This window comes from Puntigrus tetrazona, chromosome 16 (genome assembly GCF_018831695.1).
Source record: "Puntigrus tetrazona isolate hp1 chromosome 16, ASM1883169v1, whole genome shotgun sequence".
NCBI lineage: Eukaryota > Metazoa > Chordata > Actinopteri > Cypriniformes > Cyprinidae > Puntigrus > Puntigrus tetrazona.
This window is the reverse complement of record NC_056714.1, coordinates 9,398,126-9,425,351: the sequence shown is the minus strand read 5'-3', so window position 1 is coordinate 9,425,351 and position 27,226 is coordinate 9,398,126. Positions and strand designations below refer to the sequence as shown.

At 37.8% G+C, this 27,226-nt stretch overlaps 1 protein-coding gene across 3 annotated transcripts in view; it reads left to right on the top strand.

Moving 5' to 3' along the window:
- Positions 1-27,226, top strand: part of ulk4 (unc-51 like kinase 4) — a 136,488-nt gene that overhangs the window by 98,646 nt on the left and 10,616 nt on the right. For 2 of the 3 annotated variants that reach the window (XM_043260592.1, XM_043260591.1), the window contains exons 34-35: positions 2,643-2,735; positions 12,459-12,644. In XM_043260592.1, the coding sequence (XP_043116527.1) occupies positions 2,643-2,735; positions 12,459-12,644 (279 nt within the window). Of the gene's footprint in view, positions 1-2,642; positions 2,736-12,458; positions 12,645-13,849; positions 13,970-27,226 lie in introns of those variants that run through there. The other variant, XM_043260593.1, reaches the window with a different exon arrangement.

The following is a 27,226-nucleotide window of genomic DNA, read 5'->3' as shown; positions in this document are numbered from 1 at the left end:
ACTGTAATTCCTTACTTCAGCACTTACAAAGGATGTTAACTGAAGGTGTGATAGGTCAAAATATGAAGTTCTGGCTTTATGTAGCTTTCTAATAGCATTGTGCATATTACGCAAAAGTCACTAGGACTACTGCCATTATGCGAGAGTGGATAAAACTTTACAAGGTCAGAGATTCTGTCAATTGTCATTTTATGTTCTCCTTCCGTAATCCTTTAAAAATTGTATTCATATATTTAATATTCCTCAATGTATATTTTCCGGCCCTATATACTTTACAAATGTAACTACTGATGTGATGTAATACATGTAAGCCTTACTTGGAACTTTTTTTTTTTTTTTTAATTATCTGTTTTTTTTTGTCTGTGATAGTTAAAGGTATAGTTCAGCTTCAGTTGGTCCCCATTGGCTTGCATAGACTTTTTTTTCCCACCTTTTTCCCATACTATGGAAGTCAATAGGGACCAACTGAAGGTGAACCATCCTTTTAACTTTGTACCACAGGGAAAATAATGTAGAGCTGAACTCTTTTTCAACTTTCAACTCAAGAATATTCCTTTAAACACTATAGCTAGTGTCTCCACTAGGGAAAACGCCAATATAATTTCCTATATTAATTTTATATACGTCTTGCCTCTAACCGTTTCTTTTGCATAAATGATAGATGCGTCAGGATGATATACTAGTCAACCAGCAACTAGTTGTGTTTTCTTTATTCATTCATACTTGAAAAACAACACAATTTTTGAGACTTTAAAAGATGACCTTTACACTACCACAGAAGATTGTCAAAAGCTATTGTTTCTTGCAATCAATAAGATTTCTAAAAACTTTATTAAAAAGTGTAATAAAAATAGCCTTAAATGCCCTAGTGTATATCTTGAGAAATACTGAATGCTTTATTCCTTTATTTTCTGCTTCTGTCCAATTTCAGACCCATCCAAAAATCTTCAATAAAAAAATTCTCATCTCCATTTATATCCCGGTTTTGCGCTGTACTGTGATACAAACTTTTCAGTAAATCAATTTTAATTAGATAAAAAAAAAATCAATCAAATAAAAAAACTAATTAGAATAATTACTACAATTTTTCTTCGTTTTTTCTTGAGCTTTATAATTTCTCCTGACAGAGTCTGCTGTTAATCCTCTCTTCCTATTTTTCTTGCTCCGGTAGTTATACATTCATATTTAATTTCCCCTCTCTCACCCTCGCCATCCCATCCCCTTGTTTGTAAACATTTCTCACTCTGTCGTCCTCATTTCTTGAGCTGTTCTCCTCTCTCTCTCTCTCTCTCTCTCTCTCTCTCTTTCCTCCTTTCCCTGCACCCCCCGGCCCCCGTCCTCAGGGAGCGCTTGCCTGCTACTGTCGCCGTAGGCATGCTTTTAGGGGGTTCATGTCTGGATCCTCTCCTCACTGATGATTAGATTGTTATGCAATGACAACTGCTATGCAGATACCAGCAGCATACATCCAGCCACTCACTCCGAGTGGATCCACCACACCTTTTACCCATAATTACTCACCGCGGACATCTTTGTCAGAGTTACCGAGCGCGCGCGTGAGTGCGAGCGCGAGCGTTCGTGTTCAATTTCCAGCACTTTGACGTCTAATAGTTCCCGGTGCTATTTTTACCGGCGTGCTTCAGCAGACCCGTGATAAACAGTGCTTTAAAGTCAGATATGTGGCACAGGAAGTCACTCCCCTGTCAGTTCCTCCTCAACCCTCATTATCCACCCAAGGCCTTTGTCTTTCACTCAGCGTCCTTCCATACATATTTATGCACGGACACTGCAAAAAAGGAGCATGTAATGGAATTCAGTTCTCCGAGAGAAAAAAAAAAAAGAGACGGCGACGGAAAGAGAGAAATGCAAAGCTTATTAAAAAGTGTCCGCGCAACCCAAATTCATTTGGGTGATAATGATGAGCGAGACGTTGCCGAGCACTTTTCCCACTGCGCTGACTGTCCTTCCCTCTCGCGTTCACGGTTTCTCTCACGATGTCAGCCCAAGCTCCATCATTAATATTTGAAATGAGTGAAGGGAGTTTAATTGTGAAAAGCTGCAGTCCTATTAAGCGAAGGCTTGCTGTAATCTCATTGCCCCGGTCTGTCAATCTGCGTGAGGATCCCAGACACTCACATTCACTGAAATATTAGCCAGAATAAGACAGCTGGAGACAGCGACGTGAACTTTTGAACCAGACTCGCAGCACAACTGCTCTTGCTGATGGCTGATGGGTTACAAAGTTTGCATTTCTTATGCATTTTTGCTGTTGTTGTCTATTTTTGTCTGTCTCTCTTTCTGACAGCTGTTACTAAAGAATAAGATGTTGTGACTGTTGGTAGACAGCGAGCTGTACGCATTGTTCCAGCAGAGCTGGGCAGTGTGCAGAGACCCCAGAACCTCTGAGGAGCGTCTCTGTTAAAAATAGCACCAGCTTCAAGCTACTGTACTTCCTGTGATGATTACATGAGCAGGAATCTCTCAGACGCTCAATTCTCTGTTGCGTTGGGTCTAGAGTTCTCTTCACTAAGCATCCCCCCAATGACTGACTGTCCTCATTTTCTTCCGTTCGCTTCCCCTGCTTTCTCCCTCTTGTTTTTTTTCTTCTCGATCTAATAATGCTTTCTTTCTCTTTTTTGTAGAGATCAGACAGTAATGAAGACACTGAGGCTGCAGAGGAACTACTGCTCATCAACAAGCCGCTGACAGACCTAAACAACCTCCTCATTCAGCTGGTCAGTGTTGTGTGTGTGTGTGTGCTACAGTCCATACTAGTTTTTCAACTGTTTTGTTTTTAGCCAATCTTTTTGCACAAATTACAGGTGGGCCAGGGTGGTCTATTAGTCATCCGGCAACTAACTAGTCAGATACTGATGTCAGCTATATAGTGAGGTAAAAAATATTTTTGCTTTAGGGCTGGACAAAATCATCAATGGAAAGAAAATGGAAATAAACAACAAATTTTGTGCAGCAATTCATTTTAGGCCAAAAATATGGTAGGTGCATCCTTTGCACATGATGGTAGCAAAGAATACATAGATATTATATTACATATTTTGGATGTGGAATAACATATTTATTTGTTATAAATAGTTGTAATATATATATATATATATATATATATATATATATATATATATATATATATATATATATGTATATATATATGTGTGTGTATATATATATGTATGCACTCAGATTACAGATTTTGAGATATTTGTACCTCGAACAACTTTTATCCTGTCCTAAAAAACTATACAATTATGGAAAACATATTCATTCAGCTTTCAAATTTATAAATCATTTATAAATCTCCATTTCAAAAAAATTATTTACCCTTATGACTAACTTTGTGGTCCAGGGTCACATATTTAATCATTTAGAATCCTTTCCAGCTCAAACTGAGCAAATCATCTTTCTTTTAATATTGTTCATCCTCAATAGTTCCAATCAAGAAGTTATTTTAATGTGTAATAACTTAAAAAACAGTATTTATTCATGAAGTCCTTCAAATAGTGCATACATGGACACCCACCTACAGTTACAGTCACTTATGCACTTTTACTGTCACTTATGGACTTTACTTGGCCTTCTGAATGGATAAAAAATATTATTCACAGTGAAAAGTCATATAAATAAATAAATACATGCATAAAATGAAGCAAAATTGTATGGTGCCATGTGACAACAGAACAAACATAGTTAATGGATTAAATGTATCTCTCATGAAGTGTTTTAGCATGTGATTTTTTTTTTTCTCTCTACTGTTCTATAATATTGCATTGTTCAATAAAAGGTAATGCAGCCTTATTATTTGAGTATCTCTATTGAGACACTTCCAGAAATACATGAGAGACTTATACAGAGCTGCCTTTTTATTTTTATTAAATGGGACACTAGAGAATTGGCGAGAAAATATAGGGAGACAGAGGGAGAACACATCAGGGGCATGACCTATGCCTGGTTCAAACCCAGGTCCCCATAAGCTTACCCCCAGGGTACAACTCAAGCATACAAGGCTACAAATCCCTAACTTAAATACGTCAAAGAAATCTGGTTGTCAGTGTTCTTGTCCTATACTATGGGACATTATAAGTCTACAGCATTAAACATTTATGAAACGTAGGGACCAAAAATGTTTTCTCTGTTCTCTGACCTCTAAGCTACCTTCACCTGAAGTTCACAGAACAATCTGGAGGTGCTGAACTGAAATATTGATTGGAATCATGATCCATCCATCACCAGAGCATATTCACTTTCAAAAATCAAGACTTTGACTTCAGCAATGATTTCTCATGTGAAGAACCCATAGTCCCTAAGATTCTGAAAGCCAGCCTAGGCTCACTGGAAATACGTGACTACTACCTTTTTTTTTTGCAAAACTCCAAAAAACTTGTGCATATACAGAATTTAACTGCAGCTTCTAGCTGTAATTGATTAATGAAGTATTATTTTTGCACATTTCCTTGCTTAATACTATATATAATGTCCTCAACACACTTTACATGTGAATGAATTGTAAACAAATACATTTTTGATGCAACCAAATCTATCTCTCTCTCTCTCTCATTGCGCTTGGCATGTGGGTTTAAGTCTCTTGAAGTATCTTGCCGAAAAACACAAAAAAAAGTTACGACACTACAAAAGAGTGCAAAGCCTCAAAATGCTAATTTTATATAGCATTAACCACATTACCTTTCCAAACTGCAGTGATAGGTATAACAATGTAATATCGCATTGCCACAATCGCATTTAATTTTTTGGGAGAAAACTGAATACACAATACCAACAAACACTGAGGAACCTTTAGGAACCCTGCAAAGTCAGAATTGCAAGATACAAAGTCACGCTTCTGACTTTATAACTCGCAATTGTGAGTTTGTTTCTCAGAATTGCAAGTTAACATCTCACAATTCTGACGCTTGTATCATTCAATTGTAAAATTGTAAGATAAAGTTGCAGTAACCTTTTATTTTTTATTCAGTGACAAAAATGAGCTTCCATAGTAATGGGTTTATGCAATCATTTTTGTGCATGCCATTGGAGAAAACAACCGTATTATTTTATTACCTTACCTTCACATTTGGTATGCCCCTATTATTGACTAAAGTTATATTACAGAAACTTAAAACTTCTGTTCTGTGATTTTTATATAAATAACTTTTGACAGATCAGTCATGTTTTGACTGTGTTACTATGTGCGCTTATTTCCAAAATATGTTTGGATTTAAGTGTGTGATATGTTTGCTCTGATTTCCTCTGTGTTTAATATGGCAAGTTCTTGCCACACCGAGTCAAGACGAACCTCCTTTTATGTCATTTCTTGCGCTTAGGTGTTCAAATACAACATTAACAACTAGTAAGAGTTTTGTAAATGCACAGTACTTTTCAGAAGTCCATTTGGTTATAGAATACAATTGTTAGCCCTGCAAGTTACTGAACTATGTCTGTACAGAAACAGCATTAAGCACCGAAAGCGAGTTGACAACCAAATGTAGTTATAATGTGTACATATCAGTTACGTTTCAGACAGACATCGTTTGTTACATTTGAGAAGTCAGTGGGATACATTATTCTCCCATTACACTGTTGCTGAGCTCTAGTCCTACACTTAGAGCAGACCGGTCCATGCGTAGTCTTCAAAGGTTCCAGGGTTGACACGGTGTCAGACTGAAAAACCCTTCTTGGCTTTAATTGGAACTTTTATTTTTAGAGTGCTGATGATAAGCAGACAGTACAGTTGTCTATAGTCAAGAAATAAAGATATCCAATCATGTCTGATGACACAGATTGAATAAGTAACGACCATCCTACTAGTAATAATGTCATTTTAATATCAATTTGCATTAGATTGATTCCACTGTGTTTAACAGTAATCATGATATATAATAAAAAAAGAATCTGTCATGTGAAACCCATTATTAGACTATAGTAAGTGCATAAGGACAGTTTTTGCTTACCCCCTGCTCTCCATCGCGTTTTCATGTGTCATTAACCAATCGCCGTAATGAATAATGGAGCATCCGTTTCAAAAATAATCAATTCAGACGAGTGAAACATTCATAATTGAAAAGACAGATTTACCTCTCATTCGTTTCATGGAAGCCCCAAATTGACAGATAGATGGATTGAATTTCATCGCCAGTGAATTCTGTGTGTTTGCCAAGGTTTTGTATCTTTCACTCGTGAAAGCATATTAGGACAGCCAGCTGTAGATGAAGACTCTGTATTCCCTTTGAAAACAGGGTCTGAGTGTTTATGGGAGATGCAATAAGCAGAAATGCAGCTCAGTATTAGGTTGTGTGGAAGGCTTTGTTGTATTTCGTATTAGTTTCATATATTGCACACTGTATATGACTCTCATGCCTGATAGAGGCTTTCAGCTGACACATCTAGATGAGACTACACTGACAATCCCATCTATTGAAGATAGAGAGAGCGAACGAAATGAAAGTGGTTGGCATAGTGATGCACTGTGGCATAAAATTCTCACAGATGGCAGAAAGACCAGCTCCCCACCAACACACTCCATTCAACTCGGTAACCCTCAGACATGCATCCAGGTTGTGTGTGTGCGTGTGTGTGTGTTTGAGTGGCAAGCTGTGCCCACATGACCCTCAAGGCAGAATTCAAGCTGATTCTACCCACTGTGCCAGGAAAATCTGACAGACGCATTGTTACACGCTAAAACTAACATGCAATTTTGCAGTGAAAAACATTTTTAAACCCTGGATTTTTTTAGCACGATCTAAAATCGTATATTTCATCTTCCTCTTGCAAATCAGTCACGACAGAGTGTTTTGTATGATGATCACAACGGACCACATTAAAAGCCAGAATTACATTTACACAGGATAGTCTGAACGTACTTTCAGTAAGTGAAATGTAATTACTATGTAATAAATATATAACTAGTTAGTAATACACTTTTGCGAACATTTGGCATTAATCAGGTATGGCTTCTAGTCAATTACAGAAGGGATCCATTGAAAGAAACTTGATGCAGTTAATCTACGAAATATCTACATACTATTGGATGCAAAACATATCATTTTTTAAGAATAAGTGTGGTTCCATGAAACTATGAAAGCCCTGTTTAAACCTAAAACCAACATTAGCTCATCAAGTGCTGTGTTGTTTGACCAGTGGTTTCTGGTGGACCTGTTTGGGAAAATTGTGGAATATATATATATATATATATATATATATATATATATATATATATATATATATATAGATACATTAAAATCTCTTGTACGTTTGAAATAGCTGAAGATGAAAAACCGTGAGTATTCCATCTACTCCCTAGTTCAGTAAATACACTGCCCAGGGAGTTAGACATTTTCAGACTGTGCGCTGCTTCACGGTCTATAAATTACATGGTGGACAGAAAAAACAGCACATATTGGTGGCTCGCTATATTATTTACCGGACATCTCATCATTTCTTCTCTATTAAGTCGTCAGAAGCGGCTGAGTGCATTTTTTATTATGATCCCTCACTTTTTAACAGTTACAGTGAAGATGTATGATAAACAAAACGGATGATGCCAGCAGGATTTCAGTCATCTCATCATACGGCAGTGTTGGTTAATAAATGCCAGCTGCGATTTTAATGAACAACATCATAACTGTGTCGCAGGCAATTGAATCATCAGTGTCCTACTGTTTTGCAGATCAAGATTTTAGAAGGAAATTGATATGCATATATAAAATAAAAATTTAAGGTGTAAAAAATTTACAGAGTAATAGATTTTAGCTCGTATGCAGTTCATTTAAGTAATACTATGTTGTGACTAATGGGAATGTCAAGTATTAAAAGTGTTTTGTTTTTTTTTATAGTTCGAAATGAAGTATATGTCACCTTGCAGGACACTGCTGTCACCGCTTGAAATTTAATGTCAACTACCCACCTGCAGAATCGTGCAGAAAGATTTCCACAGAATTTCGTCATTCAGCAGAACATGTTATTCTCAACATTGTACACATCCACTGGCCTATGCATTTAGTCTATTAAATATTTAGTGCAAATTAGCAGTGCTATCAGTCAGACTTCTTATTCCTAAAAAAGTGTTCAAGGCGGACGACTGAATAGAAATACTAGTTCTGTCTGAGAATACCTTGGCTACAATCTAAAATTTAAAAGCGGTCGGGTCCAAATGAGCGATTTGAATTGATGAATAGTGCTCTGTTTCATACTTCTTGTGAATATGTTGTTGAAAATGTTGTATCAGTAAAGCGGGCAGTTTAAACAGGGCATCCTACAAATATATCTCATTTAGGCTAAAATGTATAAACCGCTGCACAAAAGATACATAGTGTTTGGTTAAAATTGCTCCCAAAGGTTACTAAATAAACGGCTTCACTCTTCCATTGACCTTGGGATTTTTTAAATCAAGATAGGGCACTGCTATTTAAAAAAATAGCTTTATGTTTACTCAATAAAATATTTACAAAAGCCACAGCCATAGAAGTGGGCACGCACAGCATTGGTTGACTTGTGTATGTGGGCAAATGTATATGCATATATGTAGAAGCAGGTCACCAGGATGGGACGTATGAGAGTATGTTGTCAAGGGCGAATGGTGCCCAAGGATCAGGTGAACAGATTGCCTGTGTGTGCTAGGGAGCATTTTAAATAGTTCATCCGAAAGAGAAATATGTCAACTCAAAGTCTCGGCTCAATATGAAAGCCTTTCATGCGTTTACTCCACACGCTTTTCATTTCTGGTGGTAAATATTCCGAGTTTGCCCGCAAACAATCACACATGATCTTCCCTGCAGTCTGTTTACGAGGCGGCTGAGTTCACAGTTTGAAGCAACACATGGTTTGAAAAATGTAATTTGCAGTGTTGTTTGTTCCAAAGGCAGTGGCACATGAGGCGGTGGGAAATATCGATCGCCTCAAATACACAGGCCCAGTTTTGTGCCCGAGTACATGCGGAGGTCATGAGAGGCCTGCGCGTTACACGTCCCCATAGGCTTCGGTTCTCCTCCTCTTCTCATTCTTTCTTTCTCTCTTCCAATCATCCTTTCACAGCCCACAGTGGCATTAACACTCCCTAATCTCCCTGATTCCTGTGTGCTTTTCAGCCCACAGTCCCATTAGACTCCTCAGCCTGATTTCCCCGATGCATCTACAAGCGCTGCTAAGTAAACAGGGTGGATTTGGGAGGCCGTCTAAGCAGGTGTTAACTCTTGTTCTGCTCTGACTCCGCGTTGGCATGTGAACAATACCCGAGCCCGTGGACGCACACCAAAGGCCTTTCAGCGCCGGGGATCTCCCTCCGGTCAGCCTCTCTTTGGGCAGGGGAAGGGGCGGCGCTCTTTGGGGGTATTGTGTGGCCTCCTAAAGCCCCGCACTCCATTCTGGAGTGGCCGGCAACATCACAAAGAGGGGCGGGATTAGGCGCGGCTGGCCCTTGCCCCAGAGTCTCTTGGGATTATGCCTTTATGGCAGAGGGCAGTAACAGATCAGTGCCGAAAAGAGGCTGGAATCCCTGAGCCGGCCACACAGGGCTTTGAGGGCCGAAATGAGCGGCAGAGAAAATCCCCACGGCCCTTGTGTGTCGCTTTTTGTCTTTATCTCAGTCTTAGGCTGAGCGGGGATTGTTGTGGTCTGGGTTGAGGGCTCACACTCCATGCTGCTCCCCTGATGGACATGTTAAGCCTGTAACTGCATTCTCCACAATCTCTAAGGATGAGCCCATAACTCTTGCTGTTTTGACTTTTCATCTCTGCTTTGCGATTACATCACTGCCAATATCTGAGTTTCCTGAGCGGTGTTTGGCTTATCGCAATTGCAGTTAAAAATACTTGCAATAGGTGTGTTTACTTTTTAATTACTTTTTTTAAGCGTGGTCCAGTGGTTGGTTGCAACTGTACCAAACAATACAAAACAAGCAAAAGCATTTTATTTATTTTTTATTAAATTCTGCTGACAAAATGAATAATGTGTATGTTTACATTATTGTCATATGAATACGCAGTCAGTAATTATGCTGTTTAAAGTTTTCTTCTCAAACTAGGGCCTTCCCCCCACTGGGGGGCCTCAGCAAACTTCCAAGAAGGCCATAGGATTGCCATTGGAATAAATTTTATCTTTCTATTGAAGATCATTCACAATTTTTGATCTGCAATCACAAAATGAATACTAGTTCATTCATTTTAAGATGTTAACACTGGCAATTTTTGGTAATTAAAAAGTTTGCAAACAAGAAGCATAATCATAATTTCATCAGAAAGATCACAGAGCCTATAAAAGCATATAAAGGGGGGCTTTGTGTCAAAACCGCTGCATTACACTAAACTTCATTCTTAAAGGTGCATATTTGTGCTTTCCATTTTTTGTATTTCTCTGAAATTCACTGATAATATCCATACATGAACGTTTCCCATCCTCCATCTCACTCTTAGCCTGATGATGCACTGGGTAACTTTTTCAACAATGTTGCAGGGCAACTTTAGGAAATATGGCCGTAAACGGTCAACCAGGCAAGAGATTGGGCCCAATACTAATCTAAATTATCCAGATAGAAATTTGTTACCAATTCTCAACAGAAATGTATGCAAGCAGCATTGTCAAAAAAAAGTGTATCATCAGCCCTACACATCAACATCAATTGTCAATCAATATATATATGCAGCCAATAATGAATTTTTTTTTTTTTTCATCATTATTGGCTGCTATTAAATGAATATCAATTTAATTGACAGGCAATCTGACCAATCATAACACTGAATCTGCTGAATATATATATATATATATATATATATATATATATATATATATATATATATATATATATATATATATATATATATATATTTCAGACAAATAGTTCAGACAAACAGTTCAGACAAAAGAGTAATAGTAAAATTGGTGGATGTGAACTTCAAAAATGGTGTGTATTGACATATTTCTGTGTATGAAAAAAGAAAACTTGTGATGTTCATTCATGCTTATTTTATTCTATAGCTAATAAAAAGAAAGAGATGGTTTCAGTCACATTGAAACTAAGGTACTACAATGATCAATGTCACATTAAAGAGCCACAAAATTATATTTATTTGCGAAATAGTCAATTGCTATCCATGTGTTATTTAGTTTGATATCATATAGGCCTGTATCAGCTTCATATTGACCACCTTGGTCTCTAAGGTTTTAGGACTGCGTATCAAAAAATCCATATCGGTCAATCACTAGTCCTAACCAGAAACAAATATCATGAACCGACAATATGGTTTTGTGTTTTTGTGCCCACAGTGAACAGGAAATATAGTTACAACAATAAAGGTTTACAAAGGGATAGTTCAATGTTCAAAAACCGAATATACTGTCATCTTCTACCTATCAGAAGTTGATTCACAACTGTACGACTTCCTTTCTTCTCTGGGACACAAAAGGAGATGTTAGGCAGAATGACAGCCTCAATGTCAGCATTAACTGTCACTGTATAGAAAACAGTATGCATTAAAAGAAAATGATGACTGAGACTGAGAGTTCATAACATTCTGCCTAAAATCTTTTTTGTTCCACATAAGAAAGTCATACAGGTTTGGAACTATGAACTCAGCCGCCTCGTATACAGACTGCATGGAAGATCACGTCTGATTTTTTGCGGACAAATAGATATTGACAAATGTCTTGACAGAATATTAACAGCGTTTTAAAAATGTTTGTATTTGTGGCATCACACACTAGGACTTACCTTACCCCTGTACCTTCAGAACTTGCAACAAAGCCGAAACAAGTTGCTGATCAAAATGTCAAAGCCATGATGATACGTATGAGAATAACCTTACGTCTGAGTTGTCCTTTACATGTTCGAAGAGGACTTTGCATCTTTGAGTCTTACGTCTACATGGTGCATCAAACTCTTGGTTCTTGAGTTTGATTCTCAGAGAAAGCCGCTAAACTGATAATATGTGACTTTGCATAAAAGTCTCTGTCTCATACAAATATAAATGCTTAAGAATCCATGCTGTGTTCCCCTTAAAGCCCCTTACAATGCAGTTTTGTCGAGATAACATCTTATCGCAAGTCTGAGTAAAATATATGGCACCTAATGAGAAGTTTTGAAATAAATATATAATATAGATTCTCCAGACCACTGCTATTGACTGTACATAGACTAACAGATTTGTAGTGCTGAGACTTATGAAGGATGTAGTTTCATATTTCCCAAAAGCAATAGAAGAGCAATATAAAAGTCCTAGATATATCTGCATGAAGGGAGAGTTTGGCTGCACCTCAGCTGTTCAATAATTCAGCCTGTTCTTTCGGACTGTTATATAGTTGCAGGAGTATTGACAATTTTGCTAAGATTGACAAATATTTTCTGGCTAAATCTGCTGCACGTAATTATTTGTTTTGTATACTTTGTTAGCAATATAGTTTCTGTTTTATTTTAGTTGCTCCTGGGTAAATGTTCAGATCTCTGTGCTGTTCTCCCGCAGCTGGCGTGTAATGACAGTGAGGTGTATGAGGAGGCCAGTCACTGTGTGTCTCTGCTGGCGCAGCTGTATGGAGGAGAAGGTGCGGACCGCCTGCAGCCGGAGGAGCTTCTCAGCCTGGCACACGCACTGCAGACACACACAGAGCCCAGACAGCAGAAACTGCTGCTCCGTGTGCTGAAACGTTTGGTAAGTGCATGCAAATGTTGATCTGAGAGCAGCGCATATCAGAACTGTATATTATAAATGCAGTATGTGTAATTCATAATACAATGCGGTAGAAGCAGACTACATTCTTGCTCCATTGAACGTGGAGAATAGTGGGAAACCGGATCTGATTTTAAAGGGGTCGTGCGATGCTAAAGAGAATATTATTTGGTGTATTTGGTGCAATACAATGTGTTTATGCGGTATAAGTTTCAAAAAACACATTATTGTCCACATGCTGTACATTGCTGTTCCTCATCTAAGCCTCGCCTTTCTGAAACGGGTCGATTTGTACAAAGCTCATTGTTCTAAAAATGCGAGGTGTGCTATGATTGGCCAGTGATCCAGTGCATTGTGGTAAGCGTCTGACGAAAATGTTGAGCTCCTTCCCGTAACGTGATGCATTGTCCCGGCGCTATGACACAAAAACAAAAGCCATTACAAATGAGGCGTTTCTTGCATCCAGTTGGGACATAATTGCTGATTATGATGACTTAGAACTGTCTTTTTTACGCATAATGTTGCATCGTGTCTCGTAAACATAACACCACGTCTGCATTTGTGATCAGAGAAACGAGAAACGACAAGCACTACCCTTCACTGCTCAAAACTTCGTGTAATATTTTTAGATTTTATTTCGTCGCGTGTTTTAATTGCACTATTATTTATTATTATTTAGTAGCGCAGCAGTTCGAATGATATCAGAGAGTAATACGTTATCATATATGAAGGAAAACTGTTTTTGAGCTGAACTTTCTGTGTGACTCTGTAGGAAGCTCTGTAGGAAGAACAAGCTGAGATTTTTTTATTATTTTATTTATTTTAAATTCTGGTGCTGTCAGAGTCAGTGTGTCAAGTCAATATGTGATGTGCCCGTGTGTGGCAAATCGAACGTTCTCTTTAATATTAGATAGTCTGTGTAGCAGGAGGGCATGAACTGTGTTTCCTGTGCAGTGTGGCATTCTGGGTCACTGAGTGGTTGGCTACAGCCATATCTAGACCCTCATGACTTTTGATTTCCTCTCTCTTTTCATTTTTATGTCATATTAGGTATTAATATTGGATGTATCCAATTATTTCTGGTCATATACATACTGAAGCGTTAAAGATAACGTGGCGAAAACAGGCTGTTTAATTCAGTTCTAACCCTGTCCTGATCCTCTCATCTGCATGTATTTGTTGATTAGGGGGACTGTCCAGCATCAGCAAGGACAAAAAAATAAATCATCAGTCTGGATGAAAATAACACAGCAGGGATGTTTACATTCATCACACTAGCACTGACTGTGTGAAAGTCAGCGTGTCATTGATCATTCAGTTCATTTATGATGGGTGAGACCCTGAGAATGACTGATTTCTCAATCAGGATTAATCCCTGTCGTTATCCATGTTTTCAACAATTTGCATCTATTAACGAATAACATTTATTTTATAATTTACAAGGCAGAGATTTCCATAATCATGCCAAGATGTGATTATTTCATTTGCACTGTACAAAGTCAACATGAAACCAAAATTGACTCCATTTACTTTTTTAATAAATACTTCTTGATGTCTTCATACTTTCCTGATTTTATCATGAATGATTCATCAGTGTTCCACATGAACTTTCATAACAATGTGATGATATTCTTTGACTGGCTTTATTATGCATGCTTATTTTATGTCATATAAAGACCAATCAGTTCCCAGTGGTAAAATAAAGACTTTTAACCCAGACCTCAAACTGTTTATACAAATATTATTTCATATCTTATTTTTTATGAATTTTTATCTTGACCTTGCATGAGTATTTATTGTTGTGGTCACTCTCTGAGGTCCTGAAAATACTATTCTTTTTTATATTGCGGCATAAACACGCGGGATAAACATGTTTTGGTGGAAAATATGTTGATCTGGTATAATGTGCAAATACAGTATATATGTATCCTCTGTATACCGGGAATATGCGTGTGTTTATAATATGTGCCCCTTGCCCAGCCTGTGGTTGAGTCATCAGTGTTCTGATGACTTCATCTGTGCTCAAACACTGCAGATATTTGGAGAGGAGCTGTTGGCTTTGACAGACTCCAGAGAGAAGAGAGTGACCTCATCCAAACAAATCACTCACACACTGCCCAGCCACAAACTCAAACTGACACTTCAGGGACACTCAAGCACTCATATGAAAAATAAACACAGATTCCTATGAGCTTCTGTGGTGAAAATTGCTGTGCTTTTTTTTTTTTGCTGAAACAGCAAAGTTAATTATGGCAACCAGGGCTCCTATCGTCATGGTGGAAAAGCTGGAAATATCAGAGAATTTACACTGGAAGATTTCTATAAATTGCAATGTTTCTTTTATGTGTGAGTTTGCTTGTTGAGCTAAATTTCACCGTTTATGCAATTGGCAGGGAACATCAGACGATAACACTTTATTGTACGGTTTCACCTCTTAATTGCTTATCAGCATGCGTATTGCTGAAATATTAGCCGTTGTATAGTGATAATTAAGCACATATTAATGCCTTATTCTACATGGACTTATTCTACACGCCTAATACCTAAACTTAACAACAACCTTACTAACTATTAATAAGCAGAAAATTAAGAATTTATTGAAGGAAAAGTTAATAGTTAAAAAATAATTCCCCCAAAAATCAAAATGACTCCATAATCTATTAACCACCGAACCATCAGATGTGTATATGACTGTTTATTTTTTTTTCAGATGAACACAGTCTGAATCTTTTGGTTTAATTCGATGGGTTTTTGTAACAAAAATATTTCTATTTTTAAAATTATTTAAAACTCAAATCACTGACTTCCTGCAACGATCGAATGCACGTTCGCAAGCTAGTCGAGTCCCGGCTTCTTGGCTGACTTCTGACTCAGTGGCAATACTAAATGCTGGTAACGAGTGAAGTTGAAATGGAGAAGTTAAAAATAGAAGAATTTCACTATAGGTACATATGCAGCTTATGTCATACGTCAAGTCAGAAGTCAACCAAGAAGCCGGATCTCAACTCTCTTGCATACGCCCATTGCCAGAAGTCAGTGATATGAGTTCTAATTTAAAAAATAGAAATATCCAACATTACCAAGCTTGGAAGAGTCAGGATAGGTTAGGATAGGTTAAACAAAAAATTTTGTTCATTTGAAAGAAGTTATATACAGCTAGGATGGCTAGGTGGTGAGTCAAATATGGGGTCATTTTAATTTTGGGGTGAACTGTTCCTTTAACAAGTGTTACTTATATAAGTGTTACCCCAAAAATGTTAGTTGTTTATATATATTGACCAATAGGTGCCAAAACTCATATACCCTCAGGTCATTGTTGTCATAACATGCATCAAATTTGGTTTGAAAAAGCTAAAGCATCGTGAAAATGCAGCCTCAAAGTCATTTTGGCATGCTCTTTGTCTAATTCTTTTCCAAGTTTGACTACTCAACTTGAATTGCATAAACTGTTGTCACCGTGGTCTGAAGATCTACTATTTAATTTTCATAAAATCAGAGCAATGGACTAGTAGCAGAAGATGTTGACAGAAGATCACACGGGTGTAAAGTCTCAAACCCAGCTCTAGAGTAAGTTTGCGCCAGCAATTCGTAAGTTCATACTTAAATTAGATTGTTCACACTAGAGACTTAGTAATTAATCTATACAATGTTTATCTATACTCTTCTTAATGCTTTGTCTCAAACTCAGTTCCTGGAGGGCCACAGCTTTGCACAGTTTTCCTCCAACCCTAATCAAACACACCTGATCCAACTAATCGAGGTCTTTAAGATCACTAGAAACCTCCAAGCAGGTATAATTTGGAGCTGGTTGGAGCTAAACTATGCAGAGCTGTGGTCCTCCAGGAATTGAGTTTGAGACCAATGCCCTAAATGATCCAGTAGAAACCTAAACTTAAAAAGGCTGTAAATTTCAATCTGTCAAAACTTATTTTGCCTCGTGTTACTAATGGTACAGAACGTTTCTATTAAAATACTACTTAATTATGAATAACATTAGTCTAGCTATCTATGTAAATAACATTTGAGAACTGTTATTGAAATGAATAAGGATCAATAATAACTGAAAAACTCTAGGTTTCTGATAAAATCTAAATTCAGTCATCACAAACAAATGCAAATTAATGGTTGAAATTTGTGGGAACGCTGAGATTAGAAAGTTTGCAAAACAATCAATGCACTGGAGTGATGCCACACTGGCAAACGTGTTTGTCTGTCATGTTGGTATCATCCTTCATTGATTGCATCAGTTTTTCCCCTCCAAATAAGAACTTGATCTGTTTCTCAGAATGCAAACAAACCTCAAGCTGCTCTGAGCTTCAGATGTGAAATACAGTCTAGACAGAGAAAGAAATGTTCTTTAGTTAAACTCGTGTTGCTGGTCTCTGTTGGAAAGATGGTGTCAGAGAGACATCAGTACAGCATCTCGCTCTCACACAATTACACAGTTCTACAGGAGGATGAACTCCATGACTGCAATTAAAATACAGATTTTCTACTTTCATTCCATCAGCTTCCAGCATACTTTTGTTTGTGAATAAGGACATTAACAAAGATCTTAAATATCATTATGATTTCAAGAGTGGTGGCCCTGGGCTGATAGCTCTTCAACACATTATCTCTCACAAACTCAAGTGTTTTTATACTGAGGTCACATGCCTTAAAAAAAGTGTGGTTTTGTGTGAATTAGCGAAGGGGAATTGAATATTTGTGCCTAACATATATAAAATCAGTACTTTGCTCTTTAGAAGGATGGGGTTGGTTAAACATATTTTTAAAAGACATTTCAGTAACACTTTAGTATAGGGGTCCATCCTCACTATTAACTACTTGCTTTATGCCTATTAACATATTCAGACTACCTTACAACATTTTAACAAATTAGTAGTTTGAGGCAAAAGTTGTAGTTATTAGTTTGTTAATCACGAGAATTAGACCTTAAAACAAAGTGTTGCCGAAGTTTCTTATGGTCACCAAGGCTGCATTAATTTGATCAAAAACACAGTAGAACAGTAATTGTTAAATATTGTTGCAATTTCGAATAACCGTTTTTTTAGATATTCGTATATTATATATATATTTCATTTATTCATATGATGTCAAATGAATTTTAAACAACTAGAAATCATTTTAATATACAAAGTACTCGAAAAATTGGAAGAATGTTGAGCTTTTTAGTAACCTTCTTGTTTGTATATGTTGTTTCATACATTTCATTTCATATTATTGACAATAGACAATGGACCTTTTTGCCTGCCAAATACAGCCAAAAATATAACAGCTTATATGACTGGAAAGTGAATAAATGTCAGTGGTATCTGCATTTTTTTATTCTGTAATACCACACCATTCCTAATTAAACCACAGTAAACAGTAGAAAATGTATTAAAGGTAATCAGATCACATCTAGAAACTGCTTTCCCACTTCATTATCATAATGTAAATTCGATTGGCTAGTTAAATAGACCACTGTCTCCCTGAAAGTTGTCTGCGCAGATCACTTTTTATTCTGAACAACTTTAAGTGTTCTACTGATCTGTCACACCCATCTACTTTTTCCCCATCGTTCTCGCTCTTTCTTTCTTTGTGTAATCACCAACCATTTTTTCCCCCTTATTTCATCATCTGCAATCTGTAATGTGTGCTTCAGTGTTTTGTGTTTTATATGCTTATGTGGAGCCTCACTTTCTCTCTCTCTCTCCGTCTCTTCGTTGCTCATCCTCCCCCGTTTCTGCCCCCCAGGATCTTCTCCCTCCATCAAGAGCTATTATAGGCCTCATTAGTGTCATCGAGCCAGATCACAACACTTCGGTTGTTTTAACACGTCTCTCTTTTTATCTGTCTGTTTCTTACCGTCTCCGCCTGTCTCTGTATCTCTCATCCTGGATTTAGAGGGAGATGTAAATAATGTTTTTCGTTTGTTTTGTTATTGTGTGGTAAAGAGGACTGTGTGTTTGTAAGCGCTTAAACCTATATGTATAGTGTCTCATTTATGTTGAACAACTCATGAGATTGACTGGTGCTTCTCTATTGATAATAGAGTGCATTTAGAAAAGATGCTGGCCGCTTCCTCATTCCCACTGTTAACTGAACAAATGGCTGTGAATGTATATTTTGGTTATTATGACTGCTGCTCAACTGCTGATTCTGTGGACCTTGAGATGAAGGTTGATGGAGCAAGTTCCATCCAAGCCAATTTTCTTATTGCTGGACTGTGTACAAATGTGTTAGATGAACATCTTTCACTATCGCATTGCGTCTTCATGTTTATTCACTGACCATCTGTGTCACATTTATTAGTGGAGAAATAGTTAAAAATAGTTCAACGTTTATCTCAAGATACATTCTATTGCGGTTCATTCCATCAGCTGTGGTTCATCTAGCTGATTTGTGTGCAAAAACAGGTCTATTCCTGCCCCAAATTGAAAGTCACTGTATACAGTGCGGCTACATTTGTTATCCCAAAACTTGCAAGGATCGCAGGGAAACACCTAAATGACACGTTATTGACCTTTCTCAAAAACCTGTTTTCCTTAGTTAATGTTGCAATGTCCAACAATCCATGCGCTCTCACAGTACACGCCATGTTGTCACACGATAATAATTAATTGCAGAGCGAATAGGAAACTGACCACACACAGACAGGAAAGACAGAGCAGGTTACTTCTGCTTTGAAACAAGGTCTCAGCTTTAAAAATTGTCTTTTATAAGAAATACAAGCAATTAATACCATTTTTTTGTCATGGCAGATCGCTGTATTGCCTCAGTTCAAGAGGCACATGTGAACTGGTCGTCTTTTCATGTTGACTTTAAGCACAAAATAAGCAGGAATGAACATCATAGCGCATTTTACTTCAACCACAGAAAGATGTCAAAACATCTTTTTTTTTCTTTTTTTTTTTTTTGAGTCCACCGAAGATAACCTAATTTCTAATTAAATAATCTAATTTGTTTGTCAGGTAAGATGGCACTTTTGGTGTTATGATTCTCGGACCGCCGGTCAATGAATCTTTTTGTGAATATTCAGCTAATCTGAATATTAAAAAATATATATATATTTGCGTTGCTATGATCAGTCACTTGATCGCACTTCAGGGAACCATCCCTAGTTAGCATTACTTAGTTATTCATGTTTAAATGTTCCATACATACTGATTAAAGACACTTCTTTTAGAGTGCGTCCAGGTTTTCTTTAAGCATTGCTAAAGAATACTGTCTGGATAAGGTTTTATGAGCACATCATGTAAATAAAACATGATACATTTAAAATATTTTGTACATTTGTACTTAAGATCAGAAATTAAGTTCATACCTGATGGCCGTTCTTAGACTCTCTTTATTAATATGCTTCTTTTTCATGCATCAGATGAGGTACAAGCAGTAACCGTACTGAAAAAAATTTATTTTACCCAAAAAGCTGACAAAAAGGTCTGTAGCTGTAATAAAAGTACACCAGGCAGCACAACAAGAAAGTGTACTTTAGTTACATTATTCGACAAAGGTCAAACTGTAAGGGAAAAAAACATTCTGAAATCACAGACATTTCTGTTCAGATAGGATTAGTTTTTCAGAGGACCCTGATTTTGCTGGAAAACTTTCTGTATTTTTTTTGCCTTACCAAGATTGTATTAGAACACTACAGATGTGCTCGATTTGGGCGGAAGTGAAATAAAAAAAGTACACTTGCAAAAATCAAATGTACTTTATATCCTCAGGGAAAACTAACCCCATCCAAACTAAGGCTTTTGCTATGATGCTTGTCTATCTCAAGTCCATTGGCGACTGAAAGGAGAGGGGGTAGCAGCCCTGGGGATTTATGCATGTGTGTGTTTGTATGCACTGAAGCATATCTGTTGTTGGTGTGTTTTGAATCGTCCTCTTTGATTCATGACTTGCTGTCCCTGTCCTAATTACACACGGGCTCTGTAACCGAAGTGCTAATGGAATGAAATGACCTGGTCACATTACTGCCCTCATCCGCTGTCAGCCTTCCGAGACTACTGGAGATAAATCACCCGTCAGGGTTTTTGCACACACACACACACACACACACACACACACACACACACATATATACTCTCTTCTGGCATTCCTCTGATGTGTTGCTGTATGCGTGGTATTTTATTGTCATGTCTGATTCTACCTAATGATTTAGTCTCTAGAGAATACTGCTCTGCTCTGATCCACATTGAGCATGAGTAATTAGCTTCCTTCTCACAGGCAAACGACACTGTTTGTTCCTCCATAACCTCCTGCTTTTTGATATTGCTGCTTTATTTGTGAATCTGTAGGAGTTTGAGTCTTTTCATTTAGACTTTCCCTGACTTCCTGCATTATAGCCAATTAGTTTCATTAAGCACAAAGTCCTGATTAGCAGTGGATGGTAAAGGAAGCATCATTATTAGTGCTTGTGATACAGGCACAAGTGTTAACTCAGTTGTGGAAAAGAGATTTTTTTTTCTCTGGAAGACAATAAAATGCATGGGGAAAAAATCCCATAGACTTGCACTGAAAAGTAGCCGGAGCCAGATTTATGGACCAAAAAGACGTCGCCTTTTAAAAAGGATTCTCCCCCGAGCCATGACCTAGCGGTTAGACTGCATGCTCTATCATATTGGACCATGGTTCTCCTGTGGCCAGCCCACATTCAAATCTGCATCATTTGCAGATTCCGTTTTGTGCCGCTTCTCCACTATCCTGTCAATATAAAATGGCAAAAAGCCAAAAAAACACGATTCTCATCATTATGATTCTCGCCTTCCCCGCTGTGGCGAGCCCTGGACCACAAGGACACAAGTGTGACTGCTGTTCTACATTCTCAATCAGTTCACCGAGTCGTCAGTGACAACGAAAGGGGCAAACTAGGAGACAGCGAGAGACAGAGAAGGGACGAAGGTAGTGAGACATTCCCTGAGATACACATCACACGATGCTCTCAGGATAGCAGAATGTGGCAGTGTGTATTGAGTGCATGAATAATGCAGAGGAAGGAGCAGGACAGTGGTGCTAGCAGACGTTCGCTCACACACAAACACATGCACACACTTTTTGCACGGCAAGCTCCCACTCCTGGGACTCAGAGGCGTGCTCATTAGCTCTGCTGTGGCCACCCCTGCAGACTGGAACCCCTCACAGCATGACAGTAGCAACAATGGCCTCGTCGCTCAGCCCAGCTGCAGCATGAAAGAGTATTGACCCAGGTATGGTGCCTCGGGCCACCGGCCTGCGCTCGCAAACACACATTTGCACACTCCTCCATGGGCAAAACTTGTTTTCGAAAGATGAACCGTCAGGGCTTGGTACCGCGCTACTGGTCACAGACGAAGATGTGAGCTGAATTATCAATGAGGTTGGGAACAGGAAGAAGGAGTGACTTTTCAGTGATTGACAGAATTCTCCTGTGCAATTATTGGTGCATTTCTGTAATGCTTTATATATTACTAGTGCCCTTCATGTTTATGTTAAACCTGCACTACCCCACAGGCAGATCTTTCAAGGTTTCCTGAAGGTGAAGGGTGTCTAAGTTACATCACCTAACCACCGGGGTGCCTCAGGGTTCAGTGTTGGGCCCCCTCCTCTTCTTGAAATGCTCTGCTTCACTTGGCCAAATAATTCAATCAATCATTTTGTCCTATCACTTTTCCCTTTAATTTGCAATATAAGGCCAATTAGACCGAATATGTCTGAATATGTTGTAAAACTCTTAGGCTGGAATCCTATGCAATGACATATAAGCTGGCTTTCTTGATCAAAAACAATGGTTAATCAAATAATGAAGTCTTCGTTAATTTAAAAACTGTTCATGTCATACTCTACTGCCTATCAACATCAAGCTACCTATATCAAATTCATGACTGGAGTTTACGACTGGACTTTGTATTTTGGTAAACTTTGGATAAAAGTGCCTACTAAATCAATAAAATGTCAACGTAAAGCTCATGCAGCTGTTACAGAAAAGCTCCAGGTCTTTCTCTAGTATAATATTAATGTGTTCCCATGGATGACAACAATTGTATTATTGTTCCTTGTTGACCTTGTCCTACTTTGGCAATGTAGGGTAGAGCATTGACAATGTCATGTTCCATTTCCACCACCACAGCAAAGCCAAGGCAAAATTTATTCTTTCTCTATCGCTCCCCCTCTCTCTATCCATTTTTATCTGTCCTCTATCCCATCTTTACTATCTTCTCTGCATGGTGTCTGCAGCAAAAAAAAACAATGCTCTCCAGCTTCCTGTTATCAGCATAGATCTGCATTATCTCACACAATTATCAGCTCCAGAAACAGCACACGCTTTGGGATTTGAGTGCTGGCACGCTGCATGCTGCACAGTTGCATAAAAAGTTTTTACTGCCTGAGGTTTCGCTCAGTGCCAGCTCCGGTGTGTCTTTTTGTGGAGTTTGAGGTAGTCTCTTCCATTGTGACGGTGTTTAATGTGGTAAAAATATTAGAGTACAAATAGCAAAGATCCTTGATCAACAGCCAGGACTTACAGGCTTCGTCTATAGGAGGGTGAAAGCCAGCAATAAGACAAGATTTCACATTGATAGCAATGTCAAATTTGGAGTTATGTTATAGAACCACCATTCATCAGTGGTTTCAGGCTGACATGCTGGGATAGACGCTCTACAGAGAACAAGCGATGTGGAGAATGGATGAACCATGATGCCTAGCATTTTGTGTCAATTAGCCAGACCTTATTCCAACAACTTTAGTACAGTTTATTCTGGCCAAGTCCCACATGGTCAGGAAAAGACAGACTGACTGATGGGTAATGTGATCAACCATACGTAGATTGTTTACTTCGATATCGCATTGAATGTGTGCAAACAAGGGTTGGAAGTATCAAAGAGAACACTAGAAAGACATATGCAATTTTAGCCTAGTACTAAGCTTCTCAAAACAAGGTTTATGTGATGCCTGTGACTTGATTCCAATAACTTTGGTAAATTCCTCAAAAGTGCTCATAACGTTGGTACCTTGTGAACACGAAGTGCTTTAGGCATTTAGTAAAAGGAATATGGGCAGTGTGTGAATGTGCCATCTGAGGCTTAGACTACCTGTAAAATTGAGTAAATGAAGCTAATCCACTGTACTAAAAACTTTACAAACTGCATTCGCTACAAAATGTTCTCTTTTAATTGATCAAATTGATAATAGATCAGCCTAGATTCTAAACATTCTAATTCATAAGGTTCTAACACACTAGTTACATTAGGAGGTACAAGACTACACATGAATGTCATATTCTGCACAATCTTTCCTTCTGGTTCTTGCACCTTACAGCAAGACTGATCGACACTCTGCTGTCTTCAGAACATCCAATAGGATGAAAACGTGATGAACCAAAGCTGGTTTGACGTAAACCAGTGCGAGTGTGGATTATTCAATCAGACAAACTTGTGAGTGACAGTTGGTTATTTTATGAATCCGACTGCTTTCACCACCTATGCAGAAAGCTTTATATTTATGCAAATGATGCAAATTAATTTACATTGTTCTCCTTTTTTTGAGAGTGACAGAGAGCACTTATTCACACGCGAGTGGGCAAGTGACAAAGGCTTTCAATTAAAGCAAGAAAAATCAAGCTCACTCATCCATCTCTCACCCCGGCCATCAACAAAGGCCTTTTAATTAGTATTCATTAATTGCAGCGCTGTAAAATCTATGCATGCTCATTTTTATCAAGCCATCAAAGACCTTACTAATTGCCTCTATAATATCAGAAATAGATCCAGCACACGATGAAGGGGTTTTCAAAGAACAGTACAAAGGGTAAAGAGGAAGAGGGCTCCATTTCACGCCTAGGCCACACAAAACATTGGTTTAGAATGGGAACAGTATGTTCTGAGTGACCAGAGTGCGGTGCATGCTGTTTATGAGTCAGCAGAGACTAAGACTGATCAGCCTATTACGTGGAACGTGGATAGGTATGTTAAAGAAAGTTAATGAACAAGAGTTTGGGCCAATAGACTGCAGCAGGGTAAAAGATTAAACAAAATTTGTGCCTATTCATACACATTTGCATTTAAAAATGTAATCTCTACAAGAAAACAAGCAAAACCATTTCATTTGGAAGATGTTAGCACAATAAGTTCTTAAAGCGAGGTCAACTAGAAAGCTTCTTACTTGCATTTCTGCCTTTTTCTACAAGGTTTCTCTACAAGGTTCTTGGAAAAATACAGGTTTACATTGAAATCGCATTAAGCTTTGCCATTCTCTCCAGTGTTCTGTTCAAGCGCAGCTTTCAGCCTAAGACATCAGCAGGTCTAGAAATGTCAAGTTCATTAAATGTAATTAAGACATAGAACCCATCTACTATCAGAGATACATACCTCAGTATTTCAGTATTTACTGTTGTTTTACCACAAATGGTAATTAAAAGCTAAAACTGTACCATTTTTTGCTAATAATATTTCAAATCGTTTGACTTAGGACAGCTAATACATATCTAGGAGTTGAATACTTATCTATTATAAGTCATGAGTTGCATATGCAGTGTCTGATTCTGAAGTGTTGTAAGAGTCTGATTTTTCTCTTCCTTTTTTTCTTTGCCCTCACCTCATCTGCTAGGTTTTTATACCTTAAAAGAAGTCTGACTGAAGAAAAGAAACTTTATGTAATTGAATGTAGCCTTTGAGTCATCGTGATTTCTTCTACTGTTCTCCTCTGTAGTCCACATAATAATTTCCGATGTCAGAAAGAAAGAGAGCCTGCGAAAGGAAAGATACAGAAAAATAAGTACAAGGTTGTTGAACTCTTTGTTCTGAACCACTCCATGTTTAGCTGCAGTCAGTACAAAATCACTGTAGCAAAGGCTTGAAGTTTTTAGAGCAATTTCGGGGGGCTTGTACTTTTACCCTGGTTCTCAACTTATGTACGTGTAATGGAAAAAAATAGTTTTGTGTGGAATATACACAAAAAGTACCATGAAACAGACATTTTCTTTGAATACCTTGGATTACCTTGTAAATAGCATGGTGCATGAATATGGTAATCATTCATTATCATAGTGCATAGCGAAGAACACAGTATAGCTTTACCATAGCCACTTTGTAAGAAAATACTGAACCTGCACATTACAAACCAGAAGAAAACGTAGTTTGAATTATATTCAGCATGCTTTTTTCTTTCAGACCATTTCAAACAACATTTGCTTCTTGTCTCACAGCACAGCCGTACATTCAGAATGCGCTTTTAGCAGATGATACCCATTTATGCTTACCCACGCATTATTCAAAACCGCCTCAAACTGTTTATCTTCTCATAGTGACCAATATTTTTCGAGCAAGTTAGGTATTATATGAAGACAATGTGCAAAATTGTATTAAAGCTCATCTGTGCGTCTTACATGATTATGCAGCCACCGATGAAAGTGTGTGCATTTTTTTTTTTTTTCCGTGTTTGTGGGTTGTGGATTGATTGGGTTCATCTCCACATCCTCTTATCTTGTCCTCTTAACAGAATGGCGGGTCATGCACTTGAGCGCGTGAGTGTAAGGAACATTGGAGTCTCCCTTAAGACCCCATCTGAGAATCTGTTATACTAATATGCTAATAGGCATGTTAATTCAGTTGGTAATTACAAGGACTTGGGTGTACTGTTCCATGTCAGCCTTTGAAGTGGGGAAACTAGGAAACTGCTTGCATATTAAATGCACAACAGAGCTTGTTTAGGTTCGGAGGAGGGAGTTGAAGAGAAAACGTTTGTTTTTGTGATGTTTTCTTATCAATGTTAAAAATCTATCTACGTAAGAAGGCTCATCCTAAGTTCAGTTAAAGTGTGCTTCTCAATGACTGTACTTGAGTTTTGGAGATGGGTGAATTTTCTATGTAAGTTGAGTAGCACAAAGATACAGTTTTTAAGCTAGTTAGAGCAGGTCGGTTGTTCTTGGAGATGTTGTTACAGTTGTTCTGTGGATTTAGGCCATCCCAGTTGCTTCTGTCTTTTCTTGTTATCCCACACTGACTCAATGATGTTGATATCAAAGCTCTGTAGAGGCTATACCATCTGTTGTGTTCACACAAAAATCTCATTGGATTATTACTGGAATGTATGGATGTCATTAATATTTCCCACTGGTACACTCAAGCAGAATATGGAAATAACAATTTTAAGAAAATGTGAAGCATCTTATAAGTTTGGGTTTGCATTTACACTACAAAAAATGGCGTATTTTTGTCTTGTTTCTAGTCAAAAATTCTTAAATCAATATATTTTTACTGGATTTTTGCAAGCAAAATATCTTAAAATAGTATTGTTTCCATAGGGAACAACTAAATTGAGTGAATTTTGCTTAAAACGAGTAAAACTGTCTGCCAGTGGGGTAAGTAAAATACTTGTTTTAAGGTTAATTTACTGGCAGATAGTTTTACTAAATAAGACTAAATGCCTTAAGTCATTTTGCTTATCTAAAAATTGATAAATCAAGATACATTGTAGATATATTTCAGCCCGGGATCATGAAAATGCAGATAAATAGTATACCAAATAAAAACAAGATATGATGTTGAAACACAAAAATAGATTTTAGCAAATATATGACACACAGGTAATTTTGCGTACAT